Source organism: Nicotiana attenuata, unplaced genomic scaffold (assembly GCF_001879085.1).
Source record: "Nicotiana attenuata strain UT unplaced genomic scaffold, NIATTr2, whole genome shotgun sequence".
NCBI classification, from domain to species: domain Eukaryota; kingdom Viridiplantae; phylum Streptophyta; class Magnoliopsida; order Solanales; family Solanaceae; genus Nicotiana; species Nicotiana attenuata.
Genome location: NW_017670694.1, coordinates 227,370 through 243,849, shown reverse-complemented (window position 1 = coordinate 243,849; position 16,480 = coordinate 227,370). Strand labels below are relative to the sequence as shown.

Genomic DNA, 16,480 nt, shown 5'->3' with positions numbered 1-16,480 from the left:
GTCGCTCAATCTAGCTCAGGTATTGTGATCTCACAACAGAAGTATGCCTTAGATATTGTTGAGGAGAAAGGAATGACAGGTTGTAGACCTGTTGAGACTCCGATGGATCCGAATTCTAAACGTCTGCCAGGACATGGGGAGCCTCTTAGCGATCCTGCAAGATATAGGCGATTGGTTGGTAAATTAAATTACCTCATAGTGACTAGACCTGACATTTCCTTTCCTGTGAGTGTTGTGAGTCAGTTTATGGATTCTCCCTGTAATAGTCATTGGGATGCAGTTGTCCGCATTCTTCGTTATATTAAATCAGCTCTAGGCAAAGGCTTATTGTTTGAGGATCGAGGTCATGAGCAGATCGTTGGATACTCAGATGCTGATTGGGCAGGATCACCTTCTGATTGATGTTCTACGTCTAGATATTGTGTCTTAGTAGGAGGAAATTTGGTGTCTTGGAAGAGCAAGAAACAGAATGTGGTTGCTCGGTCTAGTGCAGAAGCAGAATATCGAGCAATGGCTATGGCGACATGTGAGCTAATTTGGATCAAACAGTTGCTCAAGGAGTTGAAATTTGGTGAGATTAGTCGGATGGGACTTGTGTGTGATAATCAAGCTGCTCTTCATATCCAATGTTCCATGAGAGAACTAAACACATCGAGATTGACTGTCACTTTGTTAGAGAAAAGATACTCTCGGGGGATATTGCTACAAAATTTGTGAAGTCGAATGATCAGCTTGTTGATATTTTCACCAAGTCCCAAACTGGTCCTCGTATTAGTTATATATGTAACAAGCTCGGTACATATGATTTATATGCACCAGCTTGAGAGGGAGTGTTATTTGTGTCATGCCCCGAACCATGGCCTGGGCGTAACACGGCACTCGGTGCCTGACTGCATGTGACCGAGCGAACCAACAGTATGGCTGGATCAACATGTGGTATAACTATGAGCTAGAGGTAAATGTAAAACATGATAATCTGCTAAAAGGTCTGACTGAAATATCATAGATGCGGAAAATACTGAAAGGTCTGCAAGTATAAACAAGTAGCCGACAAGGCTAACACATGAAAACCTGCTAATATCTGGCTGACTGGGTTATAGTCTACGAAGCCTCTAAGGAATACTGAAAATGCCAACTGTTTACCGGGACAAGGTCCCCGGTATACCTTATTAACTGAAATACTATAATGACTAAAACAAAAGAGAGATAAGGCCCCGAAAGACTGGGGCTCACCAACATCTGATACGAGATGTCCTAACAAGCAGAATCGTCAACCTGAAAATCGTTACCTGCAACGCGAGATGCAGGCCCCGGGCAAAAAGGGACGTCAGTACATTTGAATTGCACCGATATGTAAAATAGCTGAACAAAAGAGCTGTAAATACTGGAACTGAAACCGAACTGCTAGCTGATAAACTGATAACTGAACAAGGAAGTAAGGATGTGAATACTCCCTCTCCTGAATGATGAACAACCTGTTTAACTGAATACTAAACTGCGGCCTCAGGCCCAATATATATATATGTGTGCACAACTGCGGCCTCGGGCCCAAGTATACGTATACATAACTGCGGCCTCAGGCCCAAAGATGCATAAAGCATAAACTGCGGCCTCAGGCCCAAATACAAGTGTTCAACATTCAGGAATTTAGAATCAGGAACTGAGAATCATACTGTAATAAATGATACTGAAATAAAGAGCCATACCAAGTGACATGATACTGTAATAGTGAATAGGATTAGACTGAGATGAATATTCATAATAAGTTGATCTGTCATAACTGAGACTCATAGAATATCTAATGATTATGAAACTATGTCATCTAGAGAATAGAAGTTCTACTACTATTCAGGGAACTAGGTCATAGTTACTTTCTGAGGAAACTGGTAAGGGTCATAATGAATATGACGTAGGTAGAATCATAGATATTCCCAAACGTAAAGAGTCAGCCTTACATACCTTAACTTCCGGCTCTTGAGCGTAATACAACGTTTGTCAACCCTTTCAACTTTAATCTATAGCAATACAAGTCAAAGGGATTCCATATTAGCTATAATGCTCATGTTTTGGTCACTTAAGCATTTCATCAAACACTTGGTGAAAATAAAGCTTCATAGTCCTTATTAATGGTCTCTCTACACCCAACAACCCATTTCCTTGCCCCTAGATAAATTCTAAAGTCTCAAATGGTTGTAATCGATATTATTCTTTATCACCCATAAGCTAGACAACACCCTTAACCAATAATCAAAACTCAACACCCCAAATCTATAATCGTTCATGCTTTTCTATCAAACCCATCAACTCATATCTCATGAACTAGGGTTTATAATCATTAAACCAATGCTAGAATCAATTAGAGGGTGAAGACATTACCTTTTCGAAGTTCAAACCCTTGAATTTCAAGTTCTAGGCTTCCTTCTCTCAACAATGATGTCCCAATCGAATATCTAATGATATGGAGGGTTTACCCATGTTAATAAGATGTTGGGAAATTGAAATTAACTTAGAATCACCATTAGAACTTACCTTGGGTGGTGGAAGGACCCTTAAGGAGTTAGGTTTTTGAGAGTTTCCCTTTCTAGAGCAAGTTTTTATGTTTTGGGGCTGTGGGGGACGAAATATAGCTTTAAAACGACCCCCCACTAGCGCGCCCGCGCTACTGGAGGCTTGCCCGCGCTACTGACCGCGCTAAATGGCAGTAACACTGCCTCAAAATTAGCGCGGCAGCGCTACTGGGCGCGCATGCGTGTACTGTTCCGTAAAACGCACATAACTTTTTGCACAGAGATCCGTTGGGGCTCCATAATATATCGTTGGAAAGCTATTTCGAAGGCCTAGAACTTTCATGCTTTGAGTTTTCCCCAATTCCTTACACATTTTCACTAAAACTTGATGGAATATAGACCTTCTGCAAACTTAGTCGATTTTGTCAAATCTTATGCACCTCTCTTTCCATCTTGATTTTTAAACAACTATTTTCACCCAAAATCATCCCGATAGGACTTCATATGTCCAAAATATAACCTTACTACTCCTTTAACTCATTCATACCTAATCAGAATGTGCGGGATGTTACAATTTGATAGTTAAATAGTAGTAAATAACCCTAATCCCATATGTATTAGGAGTAGGACATGTATTATATGTAAATAGGGCTCATTGTATCATTGTCATAATTAATCAATAATATTTTCTCCCATGCATTCTCACAGATAAAAACTAACATAAAAAAGACAACAAAAGAAATTCTGCTAATAAAAGTAAGCATAGAACCAAAGGAAAGAGAGAGTCGAGAAGTTTGTAGTCTATAAAGATCTTTTTTGGTTAAAGAAATATGTGAGTTTTAACTTATAAATTAAAAAACTACTTTTAAGATTAGTTGTATGTTTTTACATAAATATTAAGTTTGAAGAGTTATTTATTAAGAAATTCTTTGATAAAAAAGATAGTCCAATAGACCAATGTCGTCTCCGTGTAGTTTTAAAAACAAAATGGGCAGATACGAATGTTAACACAAGGATAACCCATAGACTCCACTTCACTTTGAACACCCTTGGCCATTGGGCTACTTTTCTCAGCTGTGCAAAGGGTATTCAAAATATAATATATATGCATATAAAGTGGTATTTGACCTATATGCACAATATAATTTTTCGGCGAAGGGTATTCGCTTGACCACCCTTATCCCAATGTAGCTACGCACTGGAGCAATAAGTAAATCCAGCTAAACAATATCACATGCTTAAATAGTCATTTTTTGGGGGTGGGGTGGTGGTGGGTAGTGACTGTAACATTTCTGCTGTGCTGTTTGAAAAGTGATACATAGGGGGTCTTGTTATTTTCATTCTTTTTTCACTAGCAAAGACCGACCACATAGAAAGGTTACTGCATGTTGATGTAGCAGAAAGTTTCACCCGTTACATATATATTTTAATGAGATAAAATGGAATTGTTGGACACAGAACAGTTCAGCTTCTATAAAGAAAACTTATTATAACTAGAGCAAAATACTAGGAGTTTCTGTATTTTGCATTTCAACGATGACACTTTTGAACAAATTGGTTTTCCTTGTATAGCCGGGTCAATTTTACCTATGTTTGCAGATCAAGCATTGAAAATGATGCTTCAATCTCTTATGTAAATATACATTAGTTTGAATTTAGGAAAGCAAAAAAAATTCATAAGCTGTTTTTGTGCTGGTAACTATGGCATATGGTCTTTGGATAGCAGAATGCTCTTCATGTTGATGCCTGTAGTTCGTAAAAGTACAGCTTATGGGTGTATAGATCTCAACTACATTTTGTTACTTTCAGCTGGTAGAACTCCTAAAATCCTGTGAATATCGAACACTGGCAATAGGGGATGGCGGAAATGACGTGAGGATGATCCAACAAGCTGACATTGGAGTTGGCATAAGTGGGAGAGAAGGACTGCAGGCAGCAAGAGCAGCTGATTATAGTATTGGAAGTGAGATCTCCAATGCTCTTCTTTTTTATGTTTCAACGTCTTACTTATGACGATTATAACAGCTGCTTCTTAATTTTACCTCACATCTTTCCTGTGGCAGAAAGAATGTCAAGAATATGAAATAGGTAGCATAATAGGTGGCAGTCTAGTTTAGTACTCACTAAGATTTAAAAGCTCTCTCACTAAAGATCGGAGGTGATGATAGATTGATAATTATGCATTTGTAACCAGTGGTAGACCCAGGGATTTGAGCAAGTTGGTTAGACACTTGGATATTATATATATACTCCTGCTGAAATTCATCTATCATTTCATGGGAAATGCTAAAACAAAAAGGGTACTTATAGGCGTTAATATTTTGGTATTTACCAAACTCATTATCATCTTTTAATGTTTCGTGCAGAATTCAGGTTCTTGAAAAGACTGATACTTGTCCATGGACGCTACTCTTATAATAGGACAGCATTTCTATCCCAATATTCCTTCTACAAATCCCTCCTAATATGCTTCATCCAGATTTTGTAAGTGCTAAACTTAGTTTGTCGTTGAATGACTCTTGACAGCTTTGACTATGTCCTGTACTAACATTACAATGCATACCAGCTTTTCATTCATTTCAGGTGTTTCTGGAACAAGCCTTTTCAATTCTGTTAGTTTGATGGCATATAATGTTTTCTACACAAGTGTTCCTGTTCTAGTCAGTGTCCTTGACAAAGATCTCAGTGAAAGAACCGTAATGCAGCATCCACAAATACTGTTCTACTGCCAAGCAGGAAGGTTTGAGATTTGTGCTCATTAAGTCTTTTGCATCTTAATTATTGTAGTTGCTTTTCATCTGTTCCAAAAGACCCAGTTGGATTATAGCTTTAATTTTTGTGGGGTCTCTTTCTATGTAGGATTATTCATTTAATTTTCACGTTCTCTGATATTATACTAACCCCTTTTTTTCATTAAACCATTTTCTGAACAGGCTTCTTAATCCTAGCACATTTGCTGGATGGTTTGGACGGTCTCTCTTTCATGTGAGTACTATTTGGTCCAAATTTCTAATGTCATTTAGTGGAGTCCTTAGAACTGCACATCAATCATTTTGAATTTGCAGTCTCTGGAGATTTTGCAAGTCATGGAAGTACATAGACTTTGGTGTAGCCAGTCATTATTCATATTTGCTTTAACTTAGTTTGCTTATCCTGGATGTTTCCAGTTTCAATTTACTTTAGCTGTTCCCTCCTCCAAAAAGTTTACCTTTACTTCTTTGTCCATTTCAAAACACCTATCTATTTCCTTAAGTGGAAAATTTCTCCTTTTGCACTGATCAAAAGAAAGTTTCTCCTATGAGAATTCTATTCAATATGAACCAACACTATGTGACATTATTTTGATCTTGATATAACATCTTCAATGGGGAACTCAACTTCTTTTACGTTTCAAAAATTTGACTCTTTCTCTACCAACTTTAATCTAGGCAAACTTTCTTGTATTGGTCTTTTAGCAAGAAGAACGTTTACTTTTATTAGATGGAGGGAGTACTTTTGGTCCAATGCATATTATAAAGAAGTGTAATGTCACAGCCCAAGTCCATGACACGTATTATCCACTTTGACCCAAGAGACCTCACGGCTTTGTCCCTTGGGTCAACATCGAGCCCTAAAGTGCACGTACCATGTGAACTTGTGCTTTATCTTATATAACACTTCTCTCTTCTCTCTCTTTTTGATGTGGATTGGCCGAAAGTGTCATATGCCTCCCTTCTTCAGAAGCTTACCAGCTAGAAGCCTTCTAGTCCTCTTTGTCCCACCCTCATCAACGTGCCCTCCATCACAGGCGTTACATATCACCCCCTTAAGGACTCGATCGTCTGAGGATTGACCAACCATCATATTGCGGGAGTTCGGCTTTGATACCATATTTGTTATAGCCCATGCCATGGCGTGTATTGTCCGCTTTGGCCCAATAGACCTTACGGATTTGTTCCTTGGTACACCATCATCGAGCCAAAAAGCGCACATACCATGTGAATTTGTGTTCTATTTTATATAGAATTTCACTCTTCTCACCCTTTTGATGTGGGATAGGCGTAAGTGTTATATGTACCCCTTCGTTGGAGCTTGTTAGTATAGAAGTGTGCTAGCCCTTCTCTTTGACCCATCCTCCGTCATGGATGTCACTTACACCCCCTTAAGGTTTGTGCTAACATCGTGCTGTGGGAGTCCGATTCCGATACCATACTTGTCACATTCTAGCCCATGGCACATATTGTCCGTTTGGCCCAAACAAATATCATGGATTTGCCCGTTGGGTTGTGCCATCATTGGCCCAAAAGAGCGTGTATCATGTGAACTTGTGCTCCATCTTATATAGCACTTCACTCTTCTCTCCCTTTCTGATATGAGATTGGCATAAGGTGTCATATGTACTCCTTCAGAAGCTTACGAGCCTCTAATCCTGACAGTCCTTCCCCCCTCAAGAGGAGGATTCCTTTTTATTTTGAGAAATGGTTTCATTCGCACTAAAGCAAAGCAGCATACTTTCAAGGCTGAAGGAAGATCTTTCGACCTCAGGAAGCGATACAGACCCAATCTTCCATGGCTACTTCCTCAAATAAGGTGATGATTTAGCCTTCTCATTTTCCTTGACCCACCCTCATCGGCCCTCCCTCCGTCATGAACGTCACACATAACCTGCTTCCATCTTTTATTTATCTAATCAAAATACTGAACTAGGTCAAACTGTCAAACTTTCATAGATTACCTTTAATAATATAATATCAGGCGAGGCAAAATAAACCCGAGCTTCAAATTAACAAACAACTTCTTTGGGGTTAGTTCGCATACTAAGATGGAGTTTGTCTTTTAATATGAGTCGTCATTATACAGACCCATACAAACTGTTATAATCAACTGGATACAAAAAATTTCCAATCATGTCAAAGAAGAAAGCAAAAAGCAGAATATTTTCATATCTGAGACGTATTATCTGATTTCTCTGCTGGTGAATTGGAGCTTGACCTTTGTGGAGGCTTTCCTAAAGAATGATGTAGGCTTATTCTTATGGGTATTCATCTGCGAATGAAACTATAATTCTGCTGATTTCTTGTTTTCTTGGAATGTTATACAAGTTTGCTCAGAAATATTTGCCACATTTTTGCTGAAGGGGCTTATGGCCTTGAGCTAAATAAAGGAATTTCATGGAGAAGTCAATGTGTCATTTGTTGGAGAAATTTGGAAGAATTTGTAGTTTAGATTCTTTCACTCATTTTCTGATCAGTTTAAGCATGCGTTCTCTTTTTACTTTTTTTGTGTGGGTAGGTTGACATTTTTATCGTCTTTAGTTAGGTGTAAATGTAAGATCTGACTGCCAGATATCGTTAACCTTATTTTGTTTCACCGAAAAGCTGAAAAAATTTCTTGGGACATATTATGTGGTATTTGCATGTGTATGTGCCTGCATACAACTTATTGAAGGAATTATCAATCGCTTAATAGTTGGTTATATCTGCTGCTACCTGTTTCTAGTAGTCTCTGATAAATCTGGTTTTAATATTTAGCCATAATGATTGGAGGTGGTTTTTTCAGGCTATTGTTGTCTTTGTCATCACCATACATGCATATGCTTTTGAGAAAAGTGAGATGGAAGAAGCATCCATGGTGGCACTTTCAGGATGTATTTGGTTGCAGGCGTTTGTTGTAGCACTGGAAACAAAGTAAGTATATGTTCTAAATTTCACTACCTTATCCACAGATTCTAGCCCCCGGTGCTTGAGTAGGAAAGAGGATTCTGGCTGCCACAGATTGACAAATAAGCGAGAAGGATCCTTCATGAAAGTTGGAAATTTAGTTGGTCCTTAGTTTTAGCTGGTTTTCAAGCCCATGCCACATGTCAGCACCCTAGGGGTATTTTTAAAGGCCTCACTTTCTTCCCATTGAAAAGAACTATAGAGAAAAGACATAGAGAAAAGGAGAAAGCAGGTCTTACTATCATCATTGCTATCTTATCCTGTGTGGTTGTTCCTGCCTTTGGAATCTCTTTGTCTGACTGTTATGGTCCATTGCAAGGTATGGGACTTGAGTCCCACGTTGGTATTGCAGTGTTTGCCCGGGGCTAGAAAAGTCTGGCGCACAGCCCTCGGGGACGAATGGTCCATTGCAAGGTATGGGACCTGAGTCCCACATCGGTATTGCAATGTGCTAATGTGGGTTTTATATAGCCTTGGGCTCTCCGACCTTAATAGCTAGCTTTTGGGGTGTGGTTCTCCCTAGGTTGTATCAATGGTATCAGAGCCACCCACCGCCCTTCGTGCCCAATGTGCCATGGATGGTGACGCCGGTATTGCAGTGTTCGCCCGGGGATAGAAAAGTCTAGCGCACAGCCGTCGGGGACGACGGATGCGGAGCGTGGTGGTCTGTTATGGTCCATTGCAAGGTATGGGACTTGAGTGCCACATCGGTATTGCAATGTGCTGATGTGGGCTTTATAGCCTTGGGCTCTTCCAACTTAATAGCTAGATTTTGGGGTGTGGTTCTCCCTAGGTTGTATCAATGACCTCTACGATCTTCTTATTTGAACCTGGTAAGGAGAGAGGAGTATAGAAAGGGAATCTAAACTGGGCCAGGGAGTTGCAACGGGATTGGGCAGCGTGGTGTATCTCAGCTGGATGAGGGGGGGGGGGGGTAATACTGGAAGTTTGTGATGGTGGTTCTTTTAAGAAAATAAGAGAAGAGCTTTATAGGTGCTAACCACAGTACACATAATATTTATTCAAAGTGAGACAATATTTTACTTAAAAGCTTGACATTCCGAATATTTTAACTCTAGCATTTTAACACACACCTCAATGGGAAAGTAGAGAAACCAATTTGAGTTTGCTTATTTTGAATACATGTTACGACATAGTTAAGTAAAGATAAAGCTTTTAGATAAGGTGGTGACACACTTCAACATTGTATTAGAGGAATTGTAATCCCACAAGTGGGGTCTGGGAAGGTTTTGTTGGAATCTTGTTGGAAAAGTGTTTGGTTGCCTGAGTCTTGCCGAAAACGTTTCAGCTGCTAGATCATTGGACAGATTTCAGTCCAAATTTTTGCAGAAATAGTGGTCGATAAAATGCAGGTGCCTTCGTAATTGACATTCCAGAGGCATGGTATAGCCGATAAAAAGGAATTAGAACTGCAATTAAGCAAAATATAAAAAGTAATACCATGTAAATGAAGTTCTGGAACCATTTTAAATTTCTTATGAGGAGGCAAAGATACAGCTTTTAGCTTCTAAGATTTAGTGACAAGTTTTCTAAATTTCAATCTTGTAATTCTTAATCACTAATATAAGTACCGATGATGCCTCGACTGTGGCAACAATTATTTTTTGGTGTCATTCTATTCAAGATAGAGAACCACTTAAGCAAGTTGGAACCTACATTGCACCTAGTCTCTCAGTTTTATATTCCTTAAGCCGTTAAGCGTGCCTCTAACAATACTGACAGTGACTTGGATGGGAAGAGGGCAAAGGGTAGTGCTGGTGGGCCTGGTTAAAGATTAGGGTGGTGACAATGGAGACTGATGTCTAAGGATCATTGTTACCATTATTTTGATAAGTTCTCTTGAAGGATCGTCTCTTTTTCTCCTCATGAAGGAGAACATTTGACTGGTAACCAGTGAAAGCAAAAATGGATAGTAACATTTTCACCTGCATAATGAGTTACTATATAATCTTTATTTAGTTGGACAAAATATCTGTGTATGAGTACTTTGCAATGCATGGTAGTATGCAATACTGGTCTTAAATCTCTAGGGAACTAAATTTGTCTCAATATTTACAGCTCTTTCACAATATTGCAACACATCGCCATATGGGGAAATCTTGTTGCTTTCTATGTCATCAATTGGATTGTCAGTGCCTTCCCATCCTCTGGCCTGTATACAATAATGTTTCGCTTATGTAGACAGCCCTCATATTGGATTACTATATTTGTAAGTAAACTTTTTCTTTTTTCTTTTTCCATGTAGTCTAGTGTTCACAATTTAGAGGCGTTTTTATTTATTTATTATTAATTTGGATGGTAGTCAACTCTATGGTTCACATACTTTCTGAATTTGAAGCTCTCTTTGGATTGGATTTTACTTTTGTCACCATGATGAACTTGCTTAACAAAAGCACAGTAAAAAAGTTGAGATAATGCTTCAGATTAGTTACTTAATCCATCTAATTTTGTATAATATAGTGTGGCTGGGCACAATGTTTTAGGAGATGATTTACTATTATACCAGCAGCATCAGAAGAAATACTTGTAGTTGGATACTTCATTTAATTGGAGAAACATTATCTGGGAGTTGATTCTTCGAATTGTTGCATGAACTCAAATTCTTTAACACTTGAAAGTGTAGATACTCTGTTGAGTTTAAATTAATTTGAAATGTCTGAGAAAAGAATGTGTCGTGTTACTTGGGACAGGTTTAGTTAGTTTTCAGATTATTCTTGACATCATTCTTTCATCATCTTTCTTTGCTGATCCAAAAATAAGCTAGTATGTTTACCATTTAAGTGAAGTTGTGAATTTTTTAAAATATTTGTTGTTTAAATATGGATCCATTCTAGTAGATCACCAAGGCTAGAAAGTGTAACACCTTGTGAAAGTCGATGCTCCCACACAAATTGATTACAAATTGACGGAAAAGTATTTACTTAAGTCTACTCGTTTTCTATATACTAAAGGTGATAAGGTGCTCCTAATTGGTATATTAAACGCTTTGTTGCACCTAATTAGATAGGATGTATGAAATGGCTCCTTTTTTATCAATTATTTTACAAGAGGAACTAATTTTGTTATTCCCTCTTTAAGTAGCAACTATAATATAAGAGAACTAATTTTGGTTTTCCTCCCCCTTCCAGATCATTGTCGCAGCTGGCATGGGTCCAGTGCTAGCTTTGAAGTACTTCAGGTATACCTACAGATCAAGTAAAATTAACATACTTCAGCAAGCCGAACGTATGGGAGGACCTATATTGACCCTGGGTAATATAGAGCCTCAGTCGAGATCCTTGGATAAAGATGTTACACCTTTATCAATTTCTCAACCCAAGAACCGTACTTCTGTCTATGAACCACTACTCTCAGATTCACCTAGTGCTACAAGACGTTCTTTTGGACCAGGGGCTCCATTTGATTTCTTTCAGTCCCAGGCCCGGTTGTCTTCAAATTATACAAGAAACTGCAAGGACAACTAATATTGACAGTTCTCCTGGCAGGACATGCGGGAATTATACAGATCACATGTAGAAAAGATATTACAGTGAGGACACTAGCTGTTGATCCGTTCTTTTCAACTTACCAGCATCTTATTCTACACATTTTCTATGTTGCGCGTGTTACTGTTACATCAAACTGCCCATGTCATGCTCAGGGCTGTATTTGGCAGCTTATGGCATAAAGATGAGGACCGATTACTGTTCCCAAGGTATGATGATGCAACACGATAGCACAATTTGATTATTGTTTGTTGGAGGAAACAGTGAAACATTTCGCAGATTCTGACACCCCATTTTTGAGGTGATATTAATTTAGGTACTCAATTAGAATGGAACCAAAGAGATATGTTTGTCATAGGAATATTCATTTCACATTTTTGTTTCTCAAGGACGATGCTATTGATTGTATCTGTATAAGATTAAGGACATCAATGAGCTGGAAACTCAATTTCAGAAAATGAAGTTCCTGTGTAACAATTGCAGTGACATTTAGAAGTCATATCGACAAAATTAGTGCTGGCATTGAGGTCTTTCACATTTGTTGAAATGCTTTTTCTTGCATTCGCTATGGATGGTCTTTCTGACATATTACACTACTAGAATAAGGATGGAAATTCAATATAGAAGTAATAAGAAAGAAATAGGTTAAAAAAATAAAAATAGAAAGGGTCTGTAAAAAGGTGTAAATGTAAAATTGACATTTCGGTGAGAACTAACTGTTTAGTATAAATTTTAATGCTGGAGCAGAAGTTGAGAACCTAAACAGGTTGTACAATTAGTTTGCGACGCAACTTTATACCTAAAGAGCGGGAACATTTAGTTTTATAAGATACTATGATTAAGTGATAAACTAAATAAGGATGCCTATTAATCACTTGTAATATATTCATAGGATTGGTGTAAGTACCCGGCTGGACAAATTTTCTTTCCTCATGTTCAGTGGCAATTAAAATTCGCTTACAGTTGTAAAAGAAAAAAGCACAAGTACTCCCCAATTATGAAGTTTATATCAACTTTACCTCTATTAATGTTCTGTCTCAGTATATGATATTGTTAGCATACATTTTGTTCACAGAAATAACGTAACTTGATGTGTATTTGACGAATTCTACTTCTACTTTTCTTTTTAATTATCTTATGATGATCCCACCGCTTATGAATAATATTGAAGCGTAAGTGAGAAGGGAAAAAATAAAAAGCTAAACGTTTTATAACTACTTTTAATTAAATGTCACCCAAAAAGTATGTCGGACATCAATTATGGGAGGACGACGAGCAAGCTATTCTTAGCGGAGTATTCCTAATCGATTATCATAAGAATTGTATCTCATTCTATATTTAGTAACTTATAATTTTAATATTTTATTTTATTTTTAATGACATCACTAGTAGGAGTGGCATGACATATTTGAGACCGTAAGATTCATTAAAGTATTAAACCATAGTCCTATAAAAATAAATTTGTGTCTTTTCCGTAATAACAAAGTGCAATCTAGATAAGAACAAACAATTTGTTTTATTCTTTTCTTGTTTGCACCAAGAAATTGCAGCCAGTTAAATTGGAAGAATATTTTCATCTTGAGGCTTTGATAATGTCGAGTTAAGCAACCAAGAAGGTATCTCAGGCAAATCACTGGTAATCTACTTCTCTCTCTCTCTGTGTTTTTTTATAACTTCGTTTTCTTTAAGATCAACATGCTTTTGACTTTGGTTGATCGCCCAAAAAATGATTCTTATCCCATCCGTCAGGTTTGTATGTACCCATGCTCCTGTTTATTATTTTCTAGATCAGGAACTATCCTTTCCGGCTGCCCCCTCCCCCTCGGCTTTGTCCTTGGGTTTGTCAACCAACCTGGCATGTTCAGATCGGAGTGCCTCGACGATGATGTAGTTGTAGTCAGAGGTGGGTGTAGAATTTTTATAATATGGGTGCACCACTAAAAAAGGGGAAAAATTAAGTATTAAGTGGGAATTGATCCTTATTCGTCTAGATAAATAACTTACATCTAATCAAGTGCACCATTTAGCCTTTTTGGAGCATGGGGTAGCACTAGGTAATATTTGATCAATTCTAAAAAAAAAAAATATGTACATAAAATACTTAGTTTGGCGGAAAGACCATGAGTTCACGTGCCCCGTACATTGGGCTATAGATACGCCCCTGGTCGTAGTAGTCCTCTTATGGGAAATCTGTTAAGATCCGCCCATGATTCATGGAACCATTCTAAAATTTTCCCGGCGTTTCTCTTAGCTTCAGAAAATTCTCCTCAACATTCTCTCTTTTAATCTTCTTTCTCTATACCAAAAAAAAAAAAAAAAAAAGAAAAAAGCTTTTCCCAGTTTGTGGGGAATAAGGTGATTCTTTGTAGTTGTAATCTGTCGTGAGACCTGCTCTTCCAGACCTACTCTGAGGAAGATGTGTAGTTATGTTGTTTAAAGAGTTTAAGATAATTACACGTAAATATCTATGAAAAATATTAAGTACTAATTGATAACATAGTGAAAATAGTAATTAACCTACTGTCACATATTAAACGACATTGATAGTCAATATTTACTATGTTAGTATATATAATTTAAATCTTATTTCAAATTGAATTAGGTTAAGTTCTTATAACAAACATGACCTCACAACNATGGCCAATTTGTAAAAATTTTGGAAATCTTGAAACAAATTCATATTAATATTCCTTTCACTGATGCTTTGTTGCAAATGCCTTCATATGCTAAATTTTTAAAAGAAATTTTGTTAAGTAAAAGAAAATTGGAAGAAGTTTCTGTGGTAATGCTTACTGAAAAATGCAGTGCTATGCTTCAAAATAAGCTACCACAAAAACTTGGTGATCCTGGTAGTTTTACCATTCCATGCACTTTGGGAGGTGTATATTTTGAAAAGGCACTTTGCGATTCTGAAATTGAAGGTAGTGATGACCTTCTAATGAAACTACTATTATGTCTCCCACCAAAACCACTTTTCATGTTCAAATTAGTATCCAAAAGGTGGATGTCCACCATTTCTAGTCCTTATTTCTCTTCCATTTGGAAGCCTAGGCCTACCTCTGGTCTCTTTGTGAGCTTATCTTCAAAGGGTAACTTCAGCATCAAATATACTTATATATCCCTTATACAACCTAAACAAAATCCAGTGGTACCTCTTCAATGCCTTGATTTTATTAAAGATTCTTGTGGAGTTGAAATTTTACAATCTTGTGGTGGTTTATTATTTCTTTGTCGATCGCGTGCAAGTGAATCTAGTTTACAATACTATGTATACAATCCAACAACAAAACATTTCTCAACATTCCCATATCCAAATCTACTCGACAAATGTCCAAGAATTTCATGCTTGAATTTGTCATTTGATCTATCTAAGTCACCATATTGCCAGGTTATCCACATCTATGGTGAGTACAGATCAAACATTGTATTCCATATTGAAACATACACCTTTGAGACCAACACTTGGAGATACTCTGGAGGTCCTTTCGTTGGTCCGGTTGGCACGAGCTTTTCTAAGGGTGTTTTCTTGAATGGTACACTTCACTGGCCTACAGACTACTCAGAAACTTCAGTATGTTATGATGTTTATGAGAAGAATATCAGAAAATTTCCAATGCCTCCACTTCAGAGTGAATGTGGTCGAAACTTGAACTACTTCGGGGAAGTTGGAGGGAAGTTGCATGCTATTGATTTTACAGAGTGTAATGCATCTAATTTTGATGTCTTTGTGATGGAAAATGACTACTCTTGTTGGTTCAAGAAGTACCATATTGATCTTGACACAGTGGCTCAATCATTTCCTGAAATGGTGGTCTATAAGCCCGATCCATGGACAGATAATACAAGAACTTTTCTCAGATATAAAGTACATTCAATCATTGAAACAGAAACACCAGATAGTCCATCTTTGGTGCTTTATATACATGATGATAAGTTCATATCCCTGAATTTGACAGATAATACGTTGTTGAAGCTGCCTGATTTAAGTAGACGATCGTCTGATCAGCAGAAATCATATTTTAGGAAGTCTCGAGCCTTCCAGTATGTTGAAAATCCATTTTGGATATAAGCAGAGGCAGATCTAGGTATGGTTCTGTGAGTTCAACTTATCTCATTTGCTTTCTGCTCCAACTATGTGTGATTAGAAGCTGCAAAACTGTACTCACAGTTTCTTATATTAATGTATTTAAATTGGAAAATTATGTAAGTAGATCAATCTTCTGAAACTTGAGGTGATTTTCGTGTGGTTTGATTAGTGAATGTACATGCCAACAATCTCTTAATATCTGCAGGAATACAACAACGTATCGGACCTGAATATGCTGGCACTTCAGGAATTCTTCAAGCTCTAGCGTCTTTGGAACACTAATTGGTATCTTTATCACATTAGCCAAAACTTATTTGTTTTTGTTCATTCCTAATGCAACAAGATGGACTTTACCGAGGCTGAGTTACTCCCACTATCCCAATTTAAATGTTTGTCTAAAAGGTGAAAAGGTTGAATCTAGAATGTTTATTCTTAAAAGAGGATTTTCATTTCTCCTAATCTTAGGTAAAAAACTAATCATCTTAGTAAAAGAATATGGAGTCTAGGCAGAAGGCTTTTGGACTCAAGGCACCAAAATAGGTGCATAGAAAACCGGGGCACCGTTTTATATATAGCGTATGTATTATTGTAATATATTAACGGGGTAACTAGCCATTAACGTATAACTCATGTATACAGAGTCTCCTTCTTATCCCAGCAGAAGGCACGACGCCCCCCCCC

General features: G+C 37.5%; 2 protein-coding genes across 3 annotated transcripts in view; both read left to right on the top strand.

The window, feature by feature from the left end:
- LOC109242393 (phospholipid-transporting ATPase 2) overlaps positions 1 to 12,249 on the top strand; it is a 48,406-nt gene extending 36,157 nt beyond the window's left edge. For both annotated transcript variants that reach the window (XM_019409258.1, XM_019409259.1), the window contains exons 19-25: positions 4,317 to 4,470; positions 4,874 to 4,991; positions 5,074 to 5,247; positions 5,441 to 5,492; positions 8,046 to 8,173; positions 10,286 to 10,436; positions 11,356 to 12,249. In XM_019409258.1, the coding sequence (XP_019264803.1) occupies positions 4,317 to 4,470; positions 4,874 to 4,991; positions 5,074 to 5,247; positions 5,441 to 5,492; positions 8,046 to 8,173; positions 10,286 to 10,436; positions 11,356 to 11,691 (1,113 nt within the window). In that variant the 3' untranslated portion in view covers positions 11,692 to 12,249. The remainder of the gene's footprint in view (positions 1 to 4,316; positions 4,471 to 4,873; positions 4,992 to 5,073; positions 5,248 to 5,440; positions 5,493 to 8,045; positions 8,174 to 10,285; positions 10,437 to 11,355) is intronic.
- A 2,378-nt stretch (positions 12,250 to 14,627) lies between these two features.
- Positions 14,628 to 16,237, top strand: LOC109242391 (F-box protein At5g07610-like). The gene is made up of 2 exons (XM_019409256.1): positions 14,628 to 15,797; positions 16,005 to 16,237. Exon 1 carries the CDS (start codon positions 14,651 to 14,653, stop codon positions 15,779 to 15,781), a length of 1,131 nt encoding a protein of 376 aa, XP_019264801.1. The 5' UTR covers positions 14,628 to 14,650; the 3' UTR covers positions 15,782 to 15,797; positions 16,005 to 16,237.
- Positions 16,238 to 16,480: the final 243 nt, after the last annotated feature.

Bases quoted from the DNA above. Each gene is read 5' to 3' on its own strand.
- LOC109242391 (XM_019409256.1), top strand. From the start codon at position 14,651: ATGAAACTACTATTATGTCTCCCACCAAAACCACTTTTCATGTTCAAA.